Raw genomic sequence first — 25,039 nt, forward strand, 5'->3', positions numbered from 1 at the left:
CCATGCCATCCATCACCGCTCTCATCCACCGTCATCCACTTGTTCAGCATCCACCAGCATGACGTCACATTAAAGAGCAAATACACGTCGGTTGAGTAAGATGGTGAGGGTGAGAGGGGTGACTAACACGGTCCTCCCCCCACAGCAACACGGTGGGGGGGTGAGAGGGGTGACTAACACGGTCCTCCCCCCACAGCAACACGGGGGAGGGTGAGAGGGGTGACTAACACGGTCCTCTCCCCACAGCAACACGGGGGTGGGTGAGAGGGGTGACTAACACGGTCCTCCCCCCACAGCAACACGGGGGTGGGTGAGAGGGGTGACTAACACGGTTCTCCCCCCACAGCAACACGGGGAGCTGACGAGAGGCAAGCTCGGGGAGATGAACAACAACGTCGGGATGCTTCAGGAACAGCTCAAGACGCACCGGCTGGAGCACCAGAAGGTCTTGGCGGCCGAGATCACCGAGAGACAGAACACCCACAAGGTCACTATATACCTCACATTAACTTAGCACGAGGGATTCATGTCTTCCAGCAGCACCGTGACATGCTTCCTCTAAACTTATTCCCTCACATTTCGTCTCAATGTCTGAACATTCTTATAGAGATGATGAAAATAATAATAATTTATAGGAGCACTAATCATTGCACACGAGATCTTGATTTTGTATTAAAATTGGTCTTCATTAGTTAGTATTCCACGTAATCAATTAGAAGGTGTTGATGTTGTTGTTGTTGTTGCAGGTGTTGGAGGGTAAGATTGATGACGTTGATGACCGGTCGAGGATGGGCATGGCGGAGCTGCAGGCGGCGCTGGGCAACATGGCCGCCAAGACCACCACACAACCCAAGCAGAAGGCTCCTCCACCACCTGATTATGACGTATGCTCCCTAACCTTACTCAAGTTCCACTCTCAATTATTATTATTATTATTACTAGCAGTACCCGACCACGCGTTGCTGTGGCACAGCAACCTTCCATGTCCCCCAGTCCTCCCCACCATTCCCCCCTTCCCCTTTTCCTCCCAGCCATTCCCCACTCCCGTCCCCTCGTCCCCCACTTCCCACTCCCTCGTCTGATGCATTCCCAAATAATCTGATGTTCCCATCACTGAAATATAAGAAAAGGTTAAAAAAAATGAAATGAAAAAAATGAAAAATAAAAAAATAAACTATCAAAATGAAAATAAATCGAAATTATGAAAATTCAATTTGTCAGTGCAATCGGGAACATTGAAATGGAATCGTAACATAGTTAGTATAGCGTGTGCTGCTGTTACGTGCAACAGATATATATATACAAGAGTTGTAACATTCTTGTACTGCCACTAGTACGCGTAGCATTTTGGGCAAGTCCTTAATCCCATGTTCCCTGGAATACGACCCCGCAAAAAATCGTTTAACAACCAAGTACACATTTTACTGTTGAGTTAAACAGAGGCTACAATTAAGGAATTGCGCCCAGTAAATCCTTCCCAGCCAGGATACGAACCCATGACATAGTGCTCACGAAATGCCAGGAGAGCGTCTTAACCACTACACCACGGAGGCTGCCTAGATGGCACTGTTAAAAAAAAACATGTTTTTACCTGTCACAGGGGTGGTGGCATCTATATAGTAGGTATATAAAAACACGCATGTTTTCGAATGGAACGTTGTGTCAATATTTCAAAGCAATTGGTAAAGAGATTTTGAAGATTTCCCTTACATGAAAAACACAGTTAAAAAAAACATGCTTTTTTCGTCACAGACGTGATATCTATATAGTATGTACATAAAAACCTGCTCGGATGGGAATGGAATGTTGTGTGAAAATTTCAAAGTAATCAGTGAAGAACGTTCGGAGATTAGCGATTTTGAGCAAACGAACATTTACATTTTTATTTATACAGATTATTATTACTTTTAGCCATAGGGACCCTGGGAGTAGTACCTGCTTGAGGGACCCTGGGAGTAGTACCTGCTTGAGGGACCCCTGGGAGTAGTACCTGCTTGAGGGACCCTGGGAGTAGTACCTGCTTGAGGGACCCTGGGAGTAGTACCTGCTTGAGGGACCCTGGGAGTAGTACCTGCTTGAGGGACCCTGGGAGTAGTACCTGCTTGAGGGACCCTGGGAGTAGTACCTGCTTGAGGAACCCTGGGAGTAGCACCTGCTTGAGGGACCCTGGGAGTAGCACCTGCTTGAGGGACCCTGGGAGTAGCACCTGCTTGAGGGAACCTGGGAGTAGCACCTGCTTGAGGGACCCTGGGAGTAGTACCTGCTTGAGGAACCCTGGGAGTAGCACCTGCTTGAGGGACCCTGGGAGTAGCACCTGCTTGAGGGACCCTGGGAGTAGTACCTGCTTGAGGGACCCTGGGAGTAGTACCTGCTTGAGGAACCCTGGGAGTAGCACCTGCTTGAGGGACCCTGGGAGTAGTACCTGCTTGAGGGACCCTGGGAGTAGCACCTGCTTGAGGGACCCTGGGAGTAGTACCTGCTTGAGGGACCCTGGGAGTAGTACCTGCTTGAGGAACCCTGGGAGTAGCACCTGCTTGAGGGACCCTGGGAGTAGTACCTGCTTGAGGGACCCTGGGAGTAGTACCTGCTTGAGGAACCCTGGGAGTAGTACCTGCTTGAGGGACCCTGGGAGTAGTACCTGCTTGAGGGACCCTGGGAGTAGTACCTGCTTGAGGGACCCTGGGAGTAGTACCTGCTTGAGGGACCCTGGGAGTAGTACCTGCTTGAGGAACCCTGGGAGTAGTACCTGCTTGAGGGACCCTGGGAGTAGTACCTGCTTGAGGAACCCTGGGAGTAGTACCTGCTTGAGGGACCCTGGGAGTAGTACCTGCTTGAGGGACCCTGGGAGTAGTACCTGCTTGAGGGACCCTGGTAGTACCTGCTTGAGGGACCCTGGGAGTAGCACCTGCTTGAGGGACCCTGGGAGTAGTACCTGCTTGAGGAACCCTGGGAGTAGTACCTGCTTGAGGGACCCTGGGAGTAGTACCTGCTTGAGGAACCCTGGGAGTAGTACCTGCTTGAGGGACCCTGGGAGTAGTACCTGCTTGAGGGACCCTGGGAGTAGTACCTGCTTGAGGAACCCTGGGAGTAGCACCTGCTTGAGGGACCCTGGGAGTAGTACCTGCTTGAGGAACCCTGGGAGTAGCACCTGCTTGAGGGACCCTGGGAGTAGTACCTGCTTGAGGGACCCTGGGAGTAGTACCTGCTTGAGGGACCCTGGGAGTAGTACCTGCTTGAGGGACCCTGGGAGTAGTACCTGCTTGAGGAACCCTGGGAGTAGTACCTGCTTGAGGGACCCTGGGAGTAGTACCTGCTTGAGGGACCCTGGGAGTAGTACCTGCTTGAGGAACCCTGGGAGTAGCACCTGCTTGAGGGACCCTGGGAGTAGTACCTGCTTGAGGGACCCTGGGAGTAGTACCTGCTTGAGGGACCCTGGGAGTAGTACCTGCTTGAGGAACCCTGGGAGTAGCACCTGCTTGAGGGACCCTGGGAGTAGTACCTGCTTGAGGGACCCTGGGAGTAGTACCTGCTTGAGGGACCCTGGGAGTAGTACCTGCTTGAGGGACCCTGGGAGTAGTACCTGCTTGAGGGACCCTGGGAGTAGTACCTGCTTGAGGGACCCTGGGAGTAGTACCTGCTTGAGGGACCCTGGGAGTAGTACCTGCTTGAGGGACCCTGGGAGTAGTACCTGCTTGAGGGACCCTGGGAGTAGTACCTGCTTGAGGGACCCTGGGAGTAGTACCTGCTTGAGGGACCCTGGGAGTAGTACCTGCTTGAGGGACCCTGGGAGTAGTACCTGCTTGAGGACCCTGGGAGTAGTACCTGCTTGAGGGACCCTGGGAGTAGTACCTGCTTGAGGGACCCTGGGAGTAGTACCTGCTTGAGGGACCCTGGGAGTAGTACCTGCTTGAGGGACCCTGGGAGTAGTACCTGCTTGAGGGACCCTGGGAGTAGTACCTGCTTGAGGGACCCTGGGAGTAGTACCTGCTTGAGGGACCCTGGGAGTAGTACCTGCTTGAGGGACCCTGGGAGTAGTACCTGCTTGAGGGACCCTGGGAGTAGTACCTGCTTGAGGGACCCTGGGAGTAGTACCTGCTTGAGGGACCCTGGGAGTAGTACCTGCTTGAGGGACCCTGGGAGTAGTACCTGCTTGAGGGACCCTGGGAGTAGTACCTGCTTGAGGGACCCTGGGAGTAGTACCTGCTTGAGGGACCCTGGGAGTAGTACCTGCTTGAGGGACCCCTGGGGAGTAGTACCTGCTTGAGGGACCCCTGGGAGTAGTACCTGCTTGAGGGACCCCTGGGAGTAGTACCTGCTTGAGAGACCCTGGAGTAGTACCTGCTTGAGGGACCCTGGGAGTAGTACCTGCTTGAGGGACCCTGGGAGTAGTACCTGCTTGAGGGACCCTGGGAGTAGTACCTGCTTGAGGGACCCTGGGAGTAGTACCTGCTTGAGGGACCCTGGGAGTAGTACCTGCTTGAGGGACCCTGGGAGTAGTACCTGCTTGAGGGACCCTGGGAGTAGTACCTGCTTGAGGGACCCTGGGAGTAGTACCTGCTTGAGGGACCCTGGGAGTAGTACCTGCTTGAGGGACCCTGGGAGTAGTACCTGCTTGAGGGACCCTGGGAGTAGTACCTGCTTGAGGGACCTGGGTACCTGCTTGAGGGACCCTGGAGTAGTACCTGCTTGAGGGACCCTGGGAGTAGTACCTGCTTGAGGGACCCTGGGAGTAGTACCTGCTTGAGGGACCCTGGGAGTAGTACCTGCTTGAGGGACCCTGGGAGTAGTACCTGCTTGAGGGACCCTGGGAGTAGTACCTGCTTGAGGGACCCTGGGAGTAGTACCTGCTTGAGGGACCCCTGGGAGTAGTACCTGCTTGAGGGACCCCTGGGAGTAGTACCTGCTTGAGGGACCCCTGGGAGTAGTACCTGCTTGAGGGACCCTGGGAGTAGTACCTGCTTGAGGGACCCTGGGAGTAGTACCTGCTTGAGGGACCCTGGGAGTAGTACCTGCTTGAGGGACCCTGGGAGTAGTACCTGCTTGAGGGACCCTGGGAGTAGTACCTGCTTGAGGGACCCTGGGAGTAGTACCTGCTTGAGGGACCCTGGGAGTAGTACCTGCTTGAGGGACCCTGGGAGTAGTACCTGCTTGAGGGACCATGGGAGTAGTACCTGCTTGAGGGACCCTGGGAGTAGTACCTGCTTGAGGGACCCTGGGAGTAGTACCTGCTTGAGGGACCCTGGGAGTAGTACCTGCTTGAGGGACCCTGGGAGTAGTACCTGCTTGAGGGACCCTGGGAGTAGTACCTGCTTGAGGGACCCTGGGAGTAGTACCTGCTTGAGGGACCCTGGGAGTAGTACCTGCTTGAGGGACCCTGGGAGTAGTACCTGCTTGAGGGACCCTGGGAGTAGTACCTGCTTGAGGGACCCTGGGAGTAGTACCTGCTTGAGGGACCCTGGGAGTAGTACCTGCTTGAGGGACCCTGGGAGTAGTACCTGCTTGAGGGACCCTGGGAGTAGTACCTGCTTGAGGGACCCTGGGAGTAGTACCTGCTTGAGGGACCCTGGGAGTAGTACCTGCTTGAGGGACCCTGGGAGTAGTACCTGCTTGAGGGACCCTGGGAGTAGTACCTGCTTGAGGGACCCTGGGAGTAGTACCTGCTTGAGGGACCCTGGGAGTAGTACCTGCTTGAGGGACCCTGGGAGTAGTACCTGCTTGAGGGACCCTGGGAGTAGTACCTGCTTGAGGGACCCTGGGAGTAGTACCTGCTTGAGGGACCCTGGGAGTAGTACCTGCTTGAGGGACCCTGGGAGTAGTACCTGCTTGAGGGACCCTGGGAGTAGTACCTGCTTGAGGGACCCTGGGAGTAGTACCTGCTTGAGGGACCCTGGGAGTAGTACCTGCTTGAGGGACCCTGGGAGTAGTACCTGCTTGAGGGACCCTGGGAGTAGTACCTGCTTGAGGGACCCTGGGAGTAGTACCTGCTTGAGGGACCCTGGGAGTAGTACCTGCTTGAGGGACCCTGGGAGTAGTACCTGCTTGAGGGACCCTGGGAGTAGTACCTGCTTGAGGGACCCTGGGAGTAGTACCTGCTTGAGGGACCCTGGGAGTAGTACCTGCTTGAGGGACCCTGGGAGTAGTACCTGCTTGAGGGACCCTGGGAGTAGTACCTGCTTGAGGGACCCTGGGAGTAGTACCTGCTTGAGGGACCCCTGGGAGTAGTACCTGCTTGAGGGACCCTGGGAGTAGTACCTGCTTGAGGGACCCTGGGAGTAGTACCTGCTTGAGGGACCCTGGGAGTAGTACCTGCTTGAGGGACCCTGGGAGTAGTACCTGCTTGAGGGACCCTGGGAGTAGTACCTGCTTGAGGGACCCTGGGAGTAGTACCTGCTTGAGGGACCCTGGGAGTAGTACCTGCTTGAGGGACCCTGGGAGTAGTACCTGCTTGAGGGACCCTGGGAGTAGTACCTGCTTGAGGGACCCTGGGAGTAGTACCTGCTTGAGGGACCCTGGGAGTAGTACCTGCTTGAGGGACCCTGGGAGTAGTACCTGCTTGAGGGACCCTGGGAGTAGTACCTGCTTGAGGGACCCTGGGAGTAGTACCTGCTTGAGGGACCCTGGGAGTAGTACCTGCTTGAGGGACCCTGGGAGTAGTACCTGCTTGAGGGACCCTGGGAGTAGTACCTGCTTGAGGGACCCTGGGAGTAGTACCTGCTTGAGGGACCCTGGGAGTAGTACCTGCTTGAGGGACCCTGGGAGTAGTACCTGCTTGAGGGACCCTGGGAGTAGTACCTGCTTGAGGGACCCTGGGAGTAGTACCTGCTTGAGGGACCCTGGGAGTAGTACCTGCTTGAGGGACCCTGGGAGTAGTACCTGCTTGAGGGACCCTGGGAGTAGTACCTGCTTGAGGGACCCTGGGAGTAGTACCTGCTTGAGGGACCCTGGGAGTAGTACCTGCTTGAGGGACCCTGGGAGTAGTACCTGCTTGAGGGACCCTGGGAGTAGTACCTGCTTGAGGGACCCTGGGAGTAGTACCTGCTTGAGGGACCCTGGGAGTAGTACCTGCTTGAGGGACCCTGGGAGTAGTACCTGCTTGAGGGACCCTGGGAGTAGTACCTGCTTGAGGGACCCTGGGAGTAGTACCTGCTTGAGGGACCCTGGGAGTAGTACCTGCTTGAGGGACCCTGGGAGTAGTACCTGCTTGAGGGACCCTGGGAGTAGTACCTGCTTGAGGGACCCTGGGAGTAGTACCTGCTTGAGGGACCCTGGGAGTAGTACCTGCTTGAGGGACCCTGGGAGTAGTACCTGCTTGAGGGACCCTGGAGTAGTACCTGCTTGAGGGACCCCTGGGAGTAGTACCTGCTTGAGGGACCCTGGGAGTAGTACCTGCTTGAGGGACCCTGGGAGTAGTACCTGCTTGAGGGACCCTTGGGAGTAGTTACCTGCTTGAGGGACCCTGGGAGTAGTACCTGCTTGAGGGACCCTGGGAGTAGTACCTGCTTGAGGGACCCCTGGGAGTAGTACCTGCTTGAGGGACCCTGGGAGTAGTACCTGCTTGAGGGACCCTGGGAGTAGTACCTGCTTGAGGGACCCTGGGAGTAGTACCTGCTTGAGGGACCCTGGGAGTAGTACCTGCTTGAGGGACCCTGGAGTAGTACCTGCTTGAGGGACCCTGGGAGTAGTACCTGCTTGAGGGACCCCTGGGAGTAGTACCTGCTTGAGGGACCCTGGGAGTAGTACCTGCTTGAGGGACCCTGGGAGTAGTACCTGCTTGAGGGACCCTGGGAGTAGTACCTGCTTGAGGGACCCCTGGGAGTAGTACCTGCTTGAGGGACCCTGGGAGTAGTACCTGCTTGAGGGACCCTGGGAGTAGTACCTGCTTGAGGGACCCTGGGAGTAGTACCTGCTTGAGGGACCCTGGGAGTAGTACCTGCTTGAGGGACCCCTGGGAGTAGTACCTGCTTGAGGGACCCTGGGAGTAGTACCTGCTTGAGGACCCTGGAGTAGTACCTGCTTGAGGGACCCTGGGAGTAGTACCTGCTTGAGGGACCCCTGGGAGTAGTACCTGCTTGAGGGACCCTGGGAGTAGTACCTGCTTGAGGGACCCTGGGAGTAGTACCTGCTTGAGGGACCCTGGGAGTAGTACCTGCTTGAGGGACCCTGGGAGTAGTACCTGCTTGAGGGACCCTGGGAGTAGTACCTGCTTGAGGGACCCTGGGAGTAGTACCTGCTTGAGGGACCCCTGGGAGTAGTACCTGCTTGAGGGACCCTGGGAGTAGTACCTGCTTGAGGGACCCTGGGAGTAGTACCTGCTTGAGGGACCCTGGGAGTAGTACCTGCTTGAGGGACCCTGGGAGTAGTACCTGCTTGAGGGACCCTGGGAGTAGTACCTGCTTGAGGGACCCTGGGAGTAGTACCTGCTTGAGGGACCCTGGGAGTAGTACCTGCTTGAGGGACCCTGGGAGTAGTACCTGCTTGAGGGACCCTGGGAGTAGTACCTGCTTGAGGGACCCTGGGAGTAGTACCTGCTTGAGGGACCCTGGGAGTAGTACCTGCTTGAGGGACCCTGGGAGTAGTACCTGCTTGAGGGACCCTGGGAGTAGTACCTGCTTGAGGGACCCTGGGAGTAGTACCTGCTTGAGGGACCCTGGGAGTAGTACCTGCTTGAGGGACCCTGGGAGTAGTACCTGCTTGAGGAACCCTGGGAGTAGTACCTGCTTGAGGGACCCTGGGAGTAGTACCTGCTTGAGGGACCCTAGGAGTAGCACCTGCTTGAGGGACCCTGGGAGTAGTACCTGCTTGAGGGACCCTGGGAGTAGTACCTGCTTGAGGGACCCTGGGAGTAGTACCTGCTTGAGGGACCCTGGGAGTAGTACCTGCTTGAGGGACCCTGGGAGTAGTACCTGCTTGAGGGACCCTGGGAGTAGTACCTGCTTGAGGGACCCTGGGAGTAGTACCTGCTTGAGGGACCCCTGGGAGTAGTACCTGCTTGAGGGACCCTGGGAGTAGTACCTGCTTGAGGGACCCTGGGAGTAGTACCTGCTTGAGGGACCCTGGGAGTAGTACCTGCTTGAGGGACCCCTGGGAGTAGTACCTGCTTGAGGGACCCTGGGAGTAGTACCTGCTTGAGGGACCCTGGGAGTAGTACCTGCTTGAGGGACCCTGGGAGTAGTACCTGCTTGAGGGACCCTGGGAGTAGTACCTGCTTGAGGGACCCTGGGAGTAGTACCTGCTTGAGGGACCCTGGGAGTAGCACCTGCTTGAGGGACCCTGGGAGTAGCACCTGCTTGAGGGACCCTGGGAGTAGCACCTGCTTGAGGGACCCTGGGAGTAGCACCTGCTTGAGGGACCCTGGGAGTAGCATCTGCTTGAGGGACCCTGGGAGTAGTACCTACTTGAGGGACCCTGGGAGTAGTACCTGCTTGAGGGACCCCTGGGAGTAGTACCTACTTGAGGGACCCTGGGAGTAGTACCTGCTTGAGGGACCCGTGGGAGTAGTACCTGCTTGAGGGACCCTGGGAGTAGTACCTATTTGAGGGACCCTGGGAGTAGTACCTGCTTGAGGGACCCCTGGGAGTAGTACCTGCTTGAGGGACCCTGGGAGTAGTACCTACTTGAGGGACCCTGGGAGTAGCACCTGCTTGAGGGACCCTGGGAGTAGCACCTGCTTGAGGGACCCCTGGGAGTAGTACCTACTTGAGGGACCCTGGGAGTAGTACTTGCTTGAGGGACCCTGGGAGTAGTACCTGCTTGAGGGACCCTGGGAGTAGTACCTATTTGAGGGACCCTGGGAGTAGTACCTGCTTGAGGGACCCCTGGGAGTAGTACCTGCTTGAGGGACCCCTGGGAGTAGTACCTACTTGAGGGACCCTGGGAGTAGCACCTGCTTGAGGGACCCTGGGAGTAGCACCTGCTTGAGGGACCCCTGGGAGTAGTACCTACTTGAGGGACCCTGGGAGTAGCACCTGCTTGAGGGACCCTGGGAGTAGCACCTGCTTGAGGGACCCCTGGGAGTAGTACTTGCTTGTGGGACCCTGGGAGTAGTACTTGCTTGAGGGACCCTGGGAGTAGTACCTGCTTGAGGGACCCTGTGAGTAGTACCTGCTTGAAGGACCCTGGGAGTAGTACCTGCTTGAGGGACCCTGGGAGTAGTACCTGCTTGAGGGACCCTGGGAGTAGTACCTGCTTGAGGGACCCTGGGAGTAGTACCTGCTTGAGGGACCCCTGGGAGTAGTACCTGCTTGAGGGACCCTGGGAGTAGTACTTGCTTGAGGGACCCTGGGAGTAGTACCTGCTTGAGGGACCCTGGGAGTAGTACCTATTTGAGGGACCCTGGGAGTAGTACCTGCTTGAGGGACCCCTGGGAGTAGTACCTGCTTGAGGGACCCCTGGGAGTAGTACCTACTTGAGGGACCCTGGGAGTAGCACCTGCTTGAGGGACCCTGGGAGTAGCACCTGCTTGAGGGACCCCTGGGAGTAGTACCTACTTGAGGGACCCTGGGAGTAGCACCTGCTTGAGGGACCCTGGGAGTAGCACCTGCTTGAGGGACCCCTGGGAGTAGTACTTGCTTGTGGGACCCTGGGAGTAGTACTTGCTTGAGGGACCCTGGGAGTAGTACCTGCTTGAGGGACCCTGTGAGTAGTACCTGCTTGAAGGACCCTGGGAGTAGTACCTGCTTGAGGGACCCTGGGAGTAGTACCTGCTTGAGGGACCCTGGGAGTAGTACCTGCTTGAGGGACCCTGGGAGTAGTACCTGCTTGAGGGACCCCTGGGAGTAGTACCTGCTTGAGGGACCCTGGGAGTAGTACTTGCTTGAGGGACCCTGGGAGTAGTACCTGCTTGAGGGACCCTGGGAGTAGTACCTGCTTGAGGGACCCTGGGAGTAGTACCTGCTTGAGGGACCCTGGGAGTAGTACCTGCTTGAGGGACCCTGGGAGTAGTACCTGCTTGAGGACCCCTGGAAGTAGTACCTGCTTGAGGGACCCTGGGAGTAGTACCTGCTTGAGTGACCCTGGGAGTAGTACCTGCTTGAGGGACCCTGGGAGTAGTACCTGCTTGAGGGACCCTGGGAGTAGTACCTGCTTGAGGGGCCCTGGGAGTAGTACGTGCTTGAGGGACCCTGGGAGTAGTACCTGCTTGAGGGACCCTGGGAGTAGTACCTGCTTGAGGGACCCTGGGAGTAGTACCTGCTTGAGGGACCCTGGGAGTAGTACCTGCTTGAGGGACCCTGGGAGTAGTACCTGCTTGAGGGACCCTGGGAGTAGTACCTGCTTGAGGGACCCTGGGAGTAGCACCTGCTTGAGGGACCTTGGGAGTAGTGCCTGCTTGAGGGACCCTGGGAGTAGTACCTGCTTGAGGGACCCTGGGAGTAGTACCTGCTTGAGGGACCCTGGGAGTAGTACCAGCTTGAGGGACTCTGGGAGTAGCACCTGCTTGAGGGACCTTGGGAGTAGTACCTGCTTGAGGGACCCTGGGAGTAGTACCTGCTTGAGGGACCCTGGGAGTAGTACCTGCTTGAGGGACCCTGGGAGTAGTACCTGCTTGAGGGACCCTGGGAGTAGTACCTGCTTGAGGGACCCCTGGGAGTAGTACCTGCTTGAGGGACCCTGGGAGTAGTACCTGCTTGAGGGACCCTGGGAGTAGTACCTGCTTGAGGGACCCTGGGAGTAGTACCTGCTTGAGGGACCCTGGGAGTAGTACCTGCTTGAGGGACCCTGGGAGTAGTACCTGCTTGAGGGACCCTGGGAGTAGTACCTGCTTGAGGGACCCTGGGAGAGAGTAGGCCCTCAAGAGTACATGCATGAGGGAAGTGAGAGTACCTGACCAGGTGGTGGGCCAACAGGCACAGCGGCTGCCGCCGATCAACACGGACGGCATCAAGGAGCAGATGGCCCGGGACGTGGCCCGCCTCGACTCCCGTCTGGCAGATGTGGAGACCAAGTTGGCTCAGCAGGACGACCGCTTCGACACCAAGATGCAGTCGGTGAGTACACCCATGTGTTGAGTCACTTGATGTTCGTGAGTACCCCAATAACTTGAGTCATGTCCAGTTAGTGAGTACCCCATAACGTGAATATCCTTATATTGGTGAGTATTATCATTACATGCTGTGGATGAACACACCTAGAACATAAGGATCAGTAGTGTAAAGTATGACTGAAGCCTCAGTAAAGTATGACTGAGGCTTGCAAATTTCCTTCTTTCATATGCAGGCTTCAGTCATACTAAAATTTCCGTGAATGACATGATCAGTTTGCCTGAAAGTGAGTTCATCATGTTCCTGTCACTTCAGTTTTCCCAGTATTGTTCAGTGACTATTAAGGTGGTTACATATTCTAAAAAAGTGTATGTCGAACATTGTATAAAATTTTTAACAAAGATTACTTATTTATATGAAATATTTATCCAGCCAAAGATAGAATATTTATTAGCATTTTCGAATATTGTTTATTTGTTCCCATTTTCAGTGACTATATATTAAATTGTACCACCACCAACAGACCAACAACCAGCACAAGGAGAACAACGCCATCATGGGAGACAAGATGCAACAGCAGATTGACGCCGTCATCTTCAGTCAGGACCGTCTCAAGAAGCAGGTCGATGCCTTGCAGACCAAGGTCCAGGTGGGTGTAGATGAGGGCAGGTGGGTGTAGAGGAGGGCAGGTGGGTGTAGATGAGGGCAGGTGGGTGTAGATGAGGGCAGGTGGGTGTAGAGGAGGGCAGGTGGGTGTAGAGGAGGGCAGGTGGGTGTAGAGGAGGGCAGGTGGGTGTAGAGGAGGGCAGGTAGGTGTAGAGGAGGGCAGGTAGGTGTAGAGCATACTATATATGGCCACAACCCGTTCTCGCAAATTTAATAAGTCAATATTGACTTATTAAATATGTGCATAGGTGACATACTTAACATAATAGTTTCCCTTGAAAAGCTTCATAGAAAATCAAAATCAAAATGTTTATTTAGGTAAGGTACATACATAAAAGAGATTTTACAAAGAGTGATGGATTTATAGATAGAGCTAGTACATACAATGCCTAAAGCCACTATTACGCAAAGCGTTTCGGGCATGAAAAACTTAAATGACTAAAGCTTAATACTAATTGAGCATAAAGAGTAAAATGAAACCATGGAATGAAAACATAGATGAAAAAGCAGCACAAATACAATTCTGTCGACAAACAGCGCTCTTTAAAAAAAAAAAAACAGACATTGGATGACATTAGAGGGGTAAGGTAGGTTACAGGGAATTTATTAGGTATAGCTTCGTTTTTATCTTAAACTGGTTGAGAGAGGTACAGTCTTTAACATGGTTGGGAAGGTCATTCCACAATCTGGGTCCCTTGATTTGTAGAGCATTTCTAGTTTAAGTCGTACTCTAGGAATATCAAAACTGTATTTATTACTGGTGTGGTGCTCATGGGTTCTGTTACAACCTTCTATGAAGCTTTTGAGGTCAGGATTGGCATTACAGTTTAGCGTTTTATATATGTAAAATACACATGAGAGAATGTGCAGTGACTTAATGTCTAACATATTCAGAGATTTGAGTAGGGGTACCGAGTGATGTCTGGGGCCAGAGTCGGATATTGTCCTAATAGCAGCTTTGTGTTGAGTAATTAGAGGGCGTAAATGATTTTGGGTAGTAGAACCCCAAGCACAAATACCATAGTTGAGATATGGATAGACGAGGGAGTAATAGAGAGTCACCAGGGCAGGGCGGGGTACATAATATCTGATCTTAGAAAGAATGCCAACAGTTTTTGAAACTTTTTTTGATATGTTTAGAATGTGTCCCTGGAAATTCAGCTTGTGGTCAATGAGAATGCCAAGGAATTTGCCATCTAATTTGTTACAAATTTGGGTATTGTTTATTTTGAGATTTATTTAATTAGAGGATTTATTGCCAAACAGAATATAGAAAGTTTTGTCAATGTTAAGGGTGAGTTTGTTGGCAGTTAGCCAAAGATGGACTTTATTTAGCTCAGTATTTACTGTGGCATTTAGAGCAAGGGGGGTCAGGACTGGAGTAAATGAAGGTTGTGTCGTCAGCAAATAGAATTGGTTTGAGGTGTTGGGAGGCATTTGGAAGGTCATTAATGTAGATGAGAAAGAGGAGAGGGCCAAGTATGCTGCCCTGAGGAACACCAATGTTGATGGGTAGGGTGGGAGAAATTGAATTATTCACAGAAACATACTGGAGCCTGTCAGTAGGGTAGGATTTGAGGTATTGTAGGGAGTGTCCTCTGACTCCATAATGATTTAGTTTAAGAAGAAGGTTTTGGTGGTTGACAGTGTCAAAAGCTTTTCGCAGGTCCACAAATAACCCAACAGGGAACTCATTTTTATCAAGAGCTGTATGAATCGAGTTAAGCATACTAATAAGTGCATCGTTAGTGCTTTTTTTGGGTCTGAAGCCATATTGGCAAGGGCTAAGTATATTGTGTTTGGCTAGATAAGAGTAAAGCTGCTTATAGATTAGTTTTTCAAATTTTTTTGACAAGTTTGGGTCTGTAGTTGTTAACATCTGTGGGATCACCACATCAGAAAACACCGACCTTACCTAACCTACTTAGTATGTTAAGATAAGCATCTTATTGCTTCGTAATTACAATTATTACCTAACCTATACCTATAATAGGTTAAGTAACAATTGTAATTACGAAGCTATAAGATGCTTATTTTAACATACTAAGTAGGTTAGGTAAGGTCGGTGTTTTCTATGAAGCTTTTCAAGGGAAACTATTATGTTTAGTATGTCACCTATGCACGCAACTAATAAGTCAATATTGACTTATTAAATTTGCGAGAACGGGTTGATGGCCAGGACCTCACCACCTGCTTGATGGGGTACTGGGAGTTCTTCAACTCCCCAAGCCCGGCCCTGAGGCCAGTAAGTAATTATCAAAAGAAGGCACCAAGCCGGGATGGCTATGTAGCACCATCAAATGTCCGGGATATTCATTAGGCGCTAAATATCACTAAGATGCCAATATGAGAACAAAAGCGCATAAGGCAAACGATATCAAAGGTATCGGATTCACCAAGGATACTATCGAGGGACAAGTGACCGCGAGGGACGATCAAGAAGCAAGACACAGGCACATTCTGGAAGTCTGGACATTCAACAAGGATATGCACGTCCGTAAGAGGGACAATAAAGAGCAGGGGGAAGCTCCATTAAGTGTTCGTGAGTTAAGCGTGTATGGCCAATACCTAACCTCGCCAGAGCTGTTTCCCACCGCCGATTACGGTGGTAGGAGGAAGGCCACGGGGACACACTACCCTTAAGAGCACGCAGTTTATTACCAGTAACAGAAGACCAACAACCCTGCCAACGGGCAAGGATGGAGGAATGAATAACAGGATAAAAGTCGGAATATGGAATACCTTTACGGGAAATGGGACAGGTGCTGATAGCCTCCTTATTGGCAGTGTCCGTACACTCATTTAGGGACACACCAATATGGCTGGGAACCCAACAAAACTCCACTGTCTTAAATGCACTGGAGATATGAAACAGCCAATGTTGAATCTCGACGACCACCAGATGGGCTGGATTAGAGGACTACGGAGCCATGAGTGCACTGCGAGAGTCAACTACAACAAAGGAGGACTGACAGCGAGAAAGCAGTTGGCGAAGAGCATAGAGAACAGCATAAAGTTCTGCTGTGAAGATGCTAGTCTTCGAAGGCAGGCGACACCTAGATGTGGTCAGGAAAAAAACAGAGTAGCCTACACCGTCTGCAAACTTAGACCCATCGGTGATTACGGAAATGGAGCAGGAGTGTGAAGAAAAGTGTTCAGGGAAAATGGGTTTTAGAACTGTAGGAGGGGGGTAAAAGCTTTGGTCCCGTGGGTCAGGGTTTTACAAAATTTAGGAAGGGGGACCCTCCACGGGGGCAAGAACGGAGCAACACGAGGAGAAATATTGGTAATACTAACCGAAAGAGAATTTTGTAGGCAAGACAACCGTACAGAAAAAGGGAGCTGGTAAAGGGGGAGCAGGGAACACAGGAGGGACAAAAGTCAAAGCACAACATAAGAATGACCTGCTTCCAAATAAAAGTCATAGTACAAGTTTTAGCTGTAGAGAACTTGAAGCCATGATTGGTGGCCCAAGACGACATGGCATCAATCGCAAGTTGAAGCCGCCATTAAAGGAAAGGTGAATCACTACCTCGACAGCAGAAGGTAAGATCATCGACATAGAGCGCTGAGAAGATGCCAGAAATAATGGAGGAAAGAAGACCATTGAGGGCAACCAGGAAAAAGAGTAGTGCTCAGAACACTACCTTGGGGTAGTGTTCTACCTTCTACACTACCTTCTACCTTCATATTGCCAAAAAGTGGCAGAGAGAGAGAGGGAGTGGTGCCAAGCCTCACTCTAATGGAATGACTAGAGAGGAAGCTTTGGAGGAAGAGAGGGAGATTACCACGAAGGCCAAAAGGGCGAAGTTGGGACAGAATATAGCATCTCCAGGTGGTGTCATACGCCTTTTCTAGGTCAAAAAGGACAACAACAACGGAGGTCTTGCAGCAAAAGCAGTAGAATATAGACCCCCAAGTTTACCAAGACATCAGTCGTGCTGCGGCACTTGCGAAAACTAAATTGAAAAGGGGGAGAGGTGGTGATAGTGTTCCAAAAACCACATCAGATAGACAGTGACCATACGTTCAAAGAGTTTGCAGACGCAACTCGTGAGGGCAATGGGGCAGAAGTCTTTAGGGAATATCTCTAGAGACCCTGGTTTCCTAATAGGGAGAACAACTGCATCGAGCCAGTCCTCAGGGGCTGACAACGACTCCCGATACGGTCTGTCAACGACTCCGATACGGTTATACAGATTAAGTAAATACTGAAATGTGCATGGAGGGAGGTGACGCAGCATCTCATAATGTCATCTGAGCCTGTTGTCGTAGAACCGCAGAGGGCCAGAGCAAACTGAAGTTCGGAGAGAAAAGGGATCATTATAGGGAAGTCTGAGATGGGTGCGGAAATCTAACAGATGAGATTCAAGAACGGGTATACGAAGAAGGAAGGATTGAGGAAGATGAGAACCGGAGCTAACAGCAGAAAAGTGGGAACCCAGTTTGGTCGCGACAGTCACTGGATCCGTCACATGAGTACCACGGAGGTGAAGGACTGGTGAGACATTGGGAAAACTTTACCCGCTATCTTGCAGATTTTCTTCCAGGTCTACGGCAGAGGAGTATCGGACATAATGGTGGAGACATAAGATTTCCAACTCTCATGTTTAGCCGTATGGATGGATCTACGGGCCACCACACTCGCCTTCCAAAACAAAATAAAAGAAGCAACCGTCTGCCGGCATTACGTTCAGTTACAGCCTCGCTCCTGTGCCAGGTAAGTTCACTACGGGCTCACCATAGCCCGTGCTACTTGAAACTTTTTGTTCCCAGTAGCTGAATCTTAAACAATAACTGCCGGCATTAGTGTTTCTTCCAGGCTGCACGCTTACAGCAGACAGCCCGAACACAGTCTGCATTCCACCATGGAACGCACTTCCGCGTGCCCTGGGAGGTAGAGCAAGGAATAGAGCAGTGGGCTGAGTCGAATAGTGTCATAAAAAAGGAGGAGGGCTCGAGGGAGAGGTAGAGTGGAGAGGTCGGAAAGAGTAGCATGGAGGGTGAATAGATTCCAGCCAGCCTTAACCAACTGACACCTAGGGAAGGAGAGGGGAGGGTGAGAAGAGAAAAAGGTGACAAGGATGGGGAAATGGTCACTGTTATGGAGGTCACCAAGAACCCGTCACGTGAAATCTAAGTAAAGAGAAGACGAGCAGAAAGAAAGATCAAGACAAGAGAGAGTGCGAGTGCAGGAGTCCACATGAGTGGGTTCACCAGAATTCAGAAGAGACAGAGAAGAAGAGAGGACAAATGATTCGTGAAGGCGGCCTCGGGTGTTTGTCAGAACATCACCCCTGAGGGTATGGTGACAGTTGAAATCACCCAACAGGAGCACAGGTTCTGGTAAGGAGTCCAGGAGGTGCTTAAGATTAGGAACATTTGGGGGAAGATAAACAGAACAGACTGCATACCATTCACTCACAAAGATACAAGCCGCAGAACATTGGATAGGCGACGCAAAAAGTAGGGAGGTGAAGGGAATATCAGTACGAATCAAAAGAGCAGTAGAGTGATGGGCCCCAGCAGAAGCTGGAGGGGGGGGGGGAGAAAGGAATAACCAGGAAAGTGACCAAGACGAGCACCAAGCATCGGCTCCTGGAGACAAACACAAAGTGGTGAAAACTGTGTTATCAGAAGTTGGAGTTCATGGAAGTTGGCATAAATTCCACGAATATTCCATTGAAGAATATACATTGTCCAAAGGAGAGAGGACAACAACAGAGAACAATGAAAAGGCAAAGAAGAATACAGTACACTAAAGATAAGGATCAGGATCAGTGAAATCAGGGTTAGGGGGCATGGGTAAATTTAGCAATGACGATGGAGTTAAGGAAGTGGGAGAACGGACCAGAGGCGGGCGGACAGGGTCCGGAGCTGGGAAGCAGGGTCAAGGATATCAGGGTGGAGGGGGAGCAGAAACAAGGGAGCGCACCTCAGCAAGGGCAGCAACTGAGAGAGAATCTAGGGCTAAAGGAACTTCCGAAGCCGGGACAGGGGGCTCGACCTCCGAAATGGGAGGGAATGCACTGGTAGTCGGAGTCAGAGGGTGGGGAAGAAAGTGATGCCTTCTTACCTGCCGGGGAGGAAGGAGAAGAGGAGCCAGGCTTACATTTCTGACTTAAGGAGACAGGTATGCCAGCAACAACGTACTGGACGACAGTCTCCATAGTCTCAACAGGAGAAGGAGAACTGGAGCGACCAACATGAAGATTGCTGGGAGGATGATGGACAACAGCCTGGACAGACAGGCGGCGTGGAGGGCCAAGAGACGGGTGAAAAGGCCAGGTAGAAGGATCGGGGGAAGATAGGAAAGAAGACACTGGAGGCATGGTAGACTGGAAGGGAAGGGAAGGGAAGGGAAGGGAAGGGAAGGGAAGGGAAGGGAAAGGAAGGGAAGGGAAGGGAAAGGAAAGGAAAGGGAAGGGAAGGGAAGGGAAGGGAAGGGAAGGGAAGGGAAGGGAAAGGAAAGGGAGGGAAAGGAAAGGGAGGGAAAGGAAAGGGAGGGAAGGGAAGGGAAGGGAAGGGAAGGGAAGGGAAGGGAAGGGAAGGGAAGGGAAGGGAAGGGAAGGGAAGGGAAGGGAAAGGAAAGGAAAGGAAAGGAAAGGAAAGGAAAGGAAAGGAAAGGAAAGGAAAGGGAAAGGAAAGGAAAGGGAAGGGAAGGGAAGGGAAGGGAAGGGAAGGAAGGGGAGGGAAACACCAGACAGAGAACCAGGACGACGACCCCTTGGTTCAGGACGTAAGAGAGCAGGTGAGGTAGTGGTGGGTGTGTCCGGGTCCAAGGTCTGGAAACGGTTGTGAGACTGAGAAAGGAGGGAAGGGCCAGGAAAGGTGGAACACAGAACACGAACATAAGATACGGTAGCGAAAGAGGAGTTACGGCGGACTTGGTGCCTCACCTCAGGAAAAGATAAATGGTCAGGGTGCTTCAAATTGAGGATGGCTTCAACAAATTTGCAGTGTACACACGCGTGGGAGAAGGTAGGATGGGCGTCACCACAATTGAGGCAGCGAGCCTGGGAAGAAGAGCACTCTGCCTTAGAGTGACCCGAATCCCCACACATGGAGCATAGAGACCCTGCACTTGTGCATTTGAAGGCACCATGCCCAAGTTTCAAGGACTTATTGCAAAGCCTAGGAGAGGGAATGTACTCCTGTTGACCAGACCACACACTAGAAGTTGAAGGGACGACGACGTTTCGGTCCGTCCTGGACCATTCTCAAGTCGATTGTGAAGAGGAGGTAGAGACAGGCAATAAATAGAGAGAGCTGACAGCTCTCTCGTGCCTATTTATTGCCTGTCTATACCTCCTCTTCACAATCGACTTGAGAATGGTCCAGGACGGACCGAAACGTCGTCGTCCCTTCAACTTCTAGTGTGTGGGCTGGTCAACATACTTCAGCCACGATATTGTGACTCATCGCCTGCAAATGTACTCCTGAATGGAGCATCTGGCACCAGCAATAATTACAGAAGATGGGAGGATTCTCCCATCGAAAGTGATCTTCACAACGTGAAGAGGCTGATGACGACGACGACGACGAGGGGCTCGGGTAAACGTATCAACCAGGAGGACAGCATGGCCTTGAGCTTCAAGGATATGTTTAATATCCTCGTGGCAGTCTTTCAGGTCCTTAACACCAGTCGCCACATGGTGCGAGAGGATAACAGTGTTAATACTGCACTTTACCGGGCATTTTTTGAGTGATGCTGGGGTCTCCCCAACCCTGGACAATTTGTGGGCAGCTGCAGCCAGAGAAGGAGCAACAACGACACGTGTACCAAAACAGGTCGGGTTAACAGTAACAGAGGCATCCGCCGAATCAATGAGGTGTTTATGGAGAATGAAATCTTCAGGAACTGTAGAATCCAGATGAAGATAAAAATATTTAGTCCATGTAGCAGTACCAAACAAGGCGTGGTCCGTATTAGCACAGGAAGGAATTGTGTGGGAGAGTCTGTGGGGAGGGGGGGGGGGGAGGAGGAGGTCGGTGCTGAGAACCTCCAATGAGAGGGGGAGGGGAAAGGCGCAGTAGTCACAATGAGAGGGGGAGCCGCGCCACGGAACGAGGTGGTCATCGCTGAGGGCTTGGGGATCGACCCTACCACAGAGGAGGGGGTGGGAGCAGAGGGAAATAGTGAAGAGTGTCAAAGGATTAGCTTGGTCTGGGCCCAATATAGCGGGGGCCACAGAGCCCGGTCTTCCATCACAGTCCGACTTGGGGGCCTGGTCGCCCACCCCACGAGCCTGGGTAAGAGAAGTTGGTTCAGTTTCCATATATCATTCATGCTAAAAATCTGGGGTCTGGAACCAAGAGATACCACCTACCACGGTAGCCAGGGATGCCAAGCGCTGGCCAGTGCAGGAAGGGGCGAGCTGTCCCTAGCGGTGCTCCCCTTCTTAACAGGGGAGTCCTACCGCTTCGTCCATTCTCCACACTGGTGCAAAGAATTCTCCCGTTTGCCCCAGCCTGGACACCCAACCATCCACTTACAGCAGCTCTTCACGGACTCCTCCTCCAGTGGGCGGTCCATTGACTCACAAAACACCTATGTTTGTGTTCATTCGCATGTACAACTCCCAAAGAGGGGCCGGAGGCAACCCTCACCAGGGAGGTGTACGTGAGCCCCTCACCACGACAAAGAAACACTATAGAGGGGACAACCCGAGGCCAGGCTTGACTTATGAGAGCTTGATCCACCAGGCTGTTGCTTGGCCCACATATCCATCACAGTCCTGTTGGTCCGGCACTTCTTGAAGAAAACTATCTAGCTTTCTCTTGAAGATTTCCACAGTTGTTCTGCCAATATTTCTTATACTCGCTCACCCTGGTGGTGTGGCCACCAGTCTCACCATGACCTGGTGGTGTCGCCACCAGTCTCACCATGACCTGGTGGTGTGGCCACCAGTCTCACCATGACCTGGTGGTGTGGCCACCAGTCTCACCATGACCTGGTGGTGTGGCCACCAGTCTCACCATGACCTGGTGGTGTGGCCACCAGTCTCACCATGACCTGGTGGTGTGGCCACCAGTCTCACCATGACCTGGTGATGTGGCCACCAGTCTCACCATGACCTGGTGGTGTGGCCACCAGTCTCACCATGACCTGGTGGTGTGGCCACCAGTCTCACCATGACCTGGTGGTGTGGCCACCATGACCTGGTGGTGTGGCCACCATGACCTGGTGGTGTGGCCACCATGACCTGGTGGTGTGGCCACCATGACCTGGTGGTGTGGCCACCATGACCTGGTGGTGTGGCCACCATGACCTGGTGGTGTGGCCACCATGACCTGGTGGTGTGGCCACCATGACCTGGTGATGTGACCACCAGTCTCACCATGACCTGGTGGTGTGGCCACCAGTCTCACCATGACCTGGTGATGTGGCCACCATGACCTGGTGGTGTGGTCACCATGACCTGGTGGTGTGGTCACCATGACCTGGTGGTGTGGCCACCAGTCTCACCATGACCTGGTGGTGTGGCCACCATGACCTGGTGGTGTGGCCACCATGACCTGGTGGTGTGGCCACCATGACCTGGTGGTGTGGCCACCATGACCTGGTGGTGTGGCCACCATGACCTGGTGATGTGGCCACCATGACCTGGTGATGTGACCACCAGTCTCACCATGACCTGGTGGTGTGGCCACCATGACCTGGTGGTGTGGCCACCATGACCTGGTGGTGTGGCCACCAGTCTCACCATGACCTGGTGATGTGGCCACCATGACCTGGTGGTGTGGTCACCATGACCTGGTGGTGTGGCCACCAGTCTCACCATGACCTGGTGGTGTGGCCACCAGTCTCACCATGACCTGGTGGTGTGGCCACCAGTCTCACCATGACCTGGTGGTGTGGCCACCATGACCTGGTGGTGTGGCCACCATGACCTGGTGGTGTGGCCACCATGACCTGGTGGTGTGGCCACCATGACCTGGTGGTGTGGCCACCAGTCTCACCATGACCAGGTGGTGTGGCCACCATGACCTGGTGGTGTGGCCACCAGTCTCACCATGACCTGGTGGTGTGGCCACCAGTCTCACCATGACCTGGTGGTGTGGCCACCATGACCTGGTGGTGTGGCCACCATGACCTGGTGGTGTGGCCACCATGACCTGGTGGTGTGGCCATCATGACCTGGTGGTGTGGCCACCATGACCTGGTGGTGTGGCCACCAGTCTCACCATGACCTGGTGGTGTGGCCACCAGTCTCACCATGACCTGGTGGTGTGGCCACCAGTCTCACCATGACCTGGTGGTGTGGCCACCAGTCTCACCATGACCTGGTGGTGTGGCCACCAGTCTCACCATGACCTGGTGATGTGGCCACCAGTCTCACCATGACCTGGTGGTGTGGCCACCAGTCTCACCATGAACTGGTGGTGTGGCCACCAGTCTCACCATGACCTGGTGGTGTGGCCACCATGACCTGGTGGTGTGGCCACCATGACCTGGTGGTGTGGCCACCATGACCTGGTGATGTGACCACCAGTCTCACCATGACCTGGTGGTGTGGCCACCAGTCTCACCATGACCTGGTGATGTGGCCACCATGACCTGGTGGTGTGGTCACCATGACCTGGTGGTGTGGTCACCATGAACTGGTGGTGTGGCCACCAGTCTCACCATAACCTGGTGGTGTGGCCACCATGACCTGGTGGTGTGGCCACCATGACCTGGTGGTGTGGCCACCATGACCTGGTGGTGTGGCCACCATGACCTGGTGGTGTGGCCACCATGACCTGGTGGTGTGGCCACCATGACCTGGTGATGTGACCACCAGTCTCACCATGACCTGGTGGTGTGGCCACCATGACCTGGTGGTGTGGCCACCATGACCTGGTGGTGTGGCCACCAGTCTCACCATGACCTGGTGATGTGGCCACCATGACCTGGTGGTGTGGTCACCATGACCTGGTGGTGTGGTCACCATGACCTGGTGGTGTGGCCACCAGTCTCACCATGACCTGGTGGTGTGGCCACCAGTCTCACCATGACCTGGTGGTGTGGCCACCAGTCTCACCATGACCTGGTGGTGTGGCCACCATGACCTGGTGGTGTGGCCACCAGTCTCACCATGACCTGGTGGTGTGGCCACCAGTCTCACCATGACCTGGTGGTGTGGCCACCAGTCTCACCATGACCTGGTGGTGTGGCCACCAGTCTCACCATGACCTGGTGGTGTGGCCACCATGACCTGGTGGTGTGGCCACCATGACCTGGTGGTGTGGCCACCATGACCTAGTGGTGTGGCCACCATGACCTGGTGGTGTGGCCATCATGACCTGGTGGTGTGGCCACCATGACCTGGTGGTGTGGCCACCATGACCTGGTGGTGTGGCCACCAGTCTCACCATGACCTGGTGATGTGGCCACCATGACCTGGTGGTGTGGTCACCATGACCTGGTGGTGTGGCCACCAGTCTCACCATGACCTGGTGGTGTGGCCACCAGTCTCACCATGACCTGGTGGTGTGGCCACCATGACCTGGTGGTGTGGCCATCATGACCTGGTGGTGTGGCCACCATGACCTGGTGGTGTGGCCACCATGACCTGGTGGTGTGGCCACCAGTCTCACCATGACCTGGTGATGTGGCCACCATGACCTGGTGGTGTGGTCACCATGACCTGGTGGTGTGGTCACCATGACCTGGTGGTGTGGTCACCATGACCTGGTGGTGTGGCCACCAGTCTCACCATGACCTGGTGGTGTGGCCACCAGTCTCACCATGACCTGGTGGTGTGGCCACCATGACCTGGTGGTGTGGCCATCATGACCTGGTGGTGTGGCCACCATGACCTGGTGGTGTGGCCACCAGTCTCACCATGACCTGGTGATGTGGCCACCATGACCTGGTGGTGTGGTCACCATGACCTGGTGGTGTGGTCACCATGACCTGGTGGTGTGGCCACCAGTCTCACCATGACCTGGTGGTGTGGCCACCATGACCTGGTGGTGAGGCCACCATGACCTGGTGGTGTGGCCACCATGACCTGGTGGTGTGGCCACCATGACCTGGTGGTGTGGTCACCATGACCTGGTGGTGTGGCCACCAGTCTCACCATGACCTGGTGGTGTGGCCACCAGTCTCACCATGACCTGGTGGTGTGGCCACCATGACCTGGTGGTGTGGCCACCATGACCTGGTGGTGTGGCCATCATGACCTGGTGGTGTGGCCACCATGACCTGGTGGTGTGGCCACCATGACCTGGTGGTGTGGCCACCAGTCTCACCATGACCTGGTGGTGTGGCCACCAGTCTCACCATGACCTGGTGGTGTGGCCACCAGTCTCACCATGACCTGGTGGTGTGGCCACCATGACCTGGTGGTGTGGCCACCATGACCTGGTGGTGTGGCCACCATGACCTGGTGATGTGACCACCAGTC

The 25,039-nt window shown here is 53.8% G+C and overlaps 1 protein-coding gene across 2 annotated transcripts in view; it reads left to right on the forward strand.

Moving 5' to 3' along the window:
- Nucleotides 1-25,039, forward strand: part of LOC123764825 (putative leucine-rich repeat-containing protein DDB_G0290503) — a 210,886-nt gene that overhangs the window by 163,721 nt on the left and 22,126 nt on the right. For both annotated transcript variants that reach the window (XM_069302692.1, XM_045753014.2), the window contains exons 11-14: nucleotides 347-487; nucleotides 747-884; nucleotides 11,844-11,984; nucleotides 12,502-12,627. In XM_069302692.1, the coding sequence (XP_069158793.1) occupies nucleotides 347-487; nucleotides 747-884; nucleotides 11,844-11,984; nucleotides 12,502-12,627 (546 nt within the window). The remainder of the gene's footprint in view (nucleotides 1-346; nucleotides 488-746; nucleotides 885-11,843; nucleotides 11,985-12,501; nucleotides 12,628-25,039) is intronic.

This window comes from Procambarus clarkii, chromosome 48, assembly GCF_040958095.1.
Source record: "Procambarus clarkii isolate CNS0578487 chromosome 48, FALCON_Pclarkii_2.0, whole genome shotgun sequence".
Taxonomy (NCBI): Eukaryota; Metazoa; Arthropoda; class Malacostraca; order Decapoda; family Cambaridae; genus Procambarus; species Procambarus clarkii.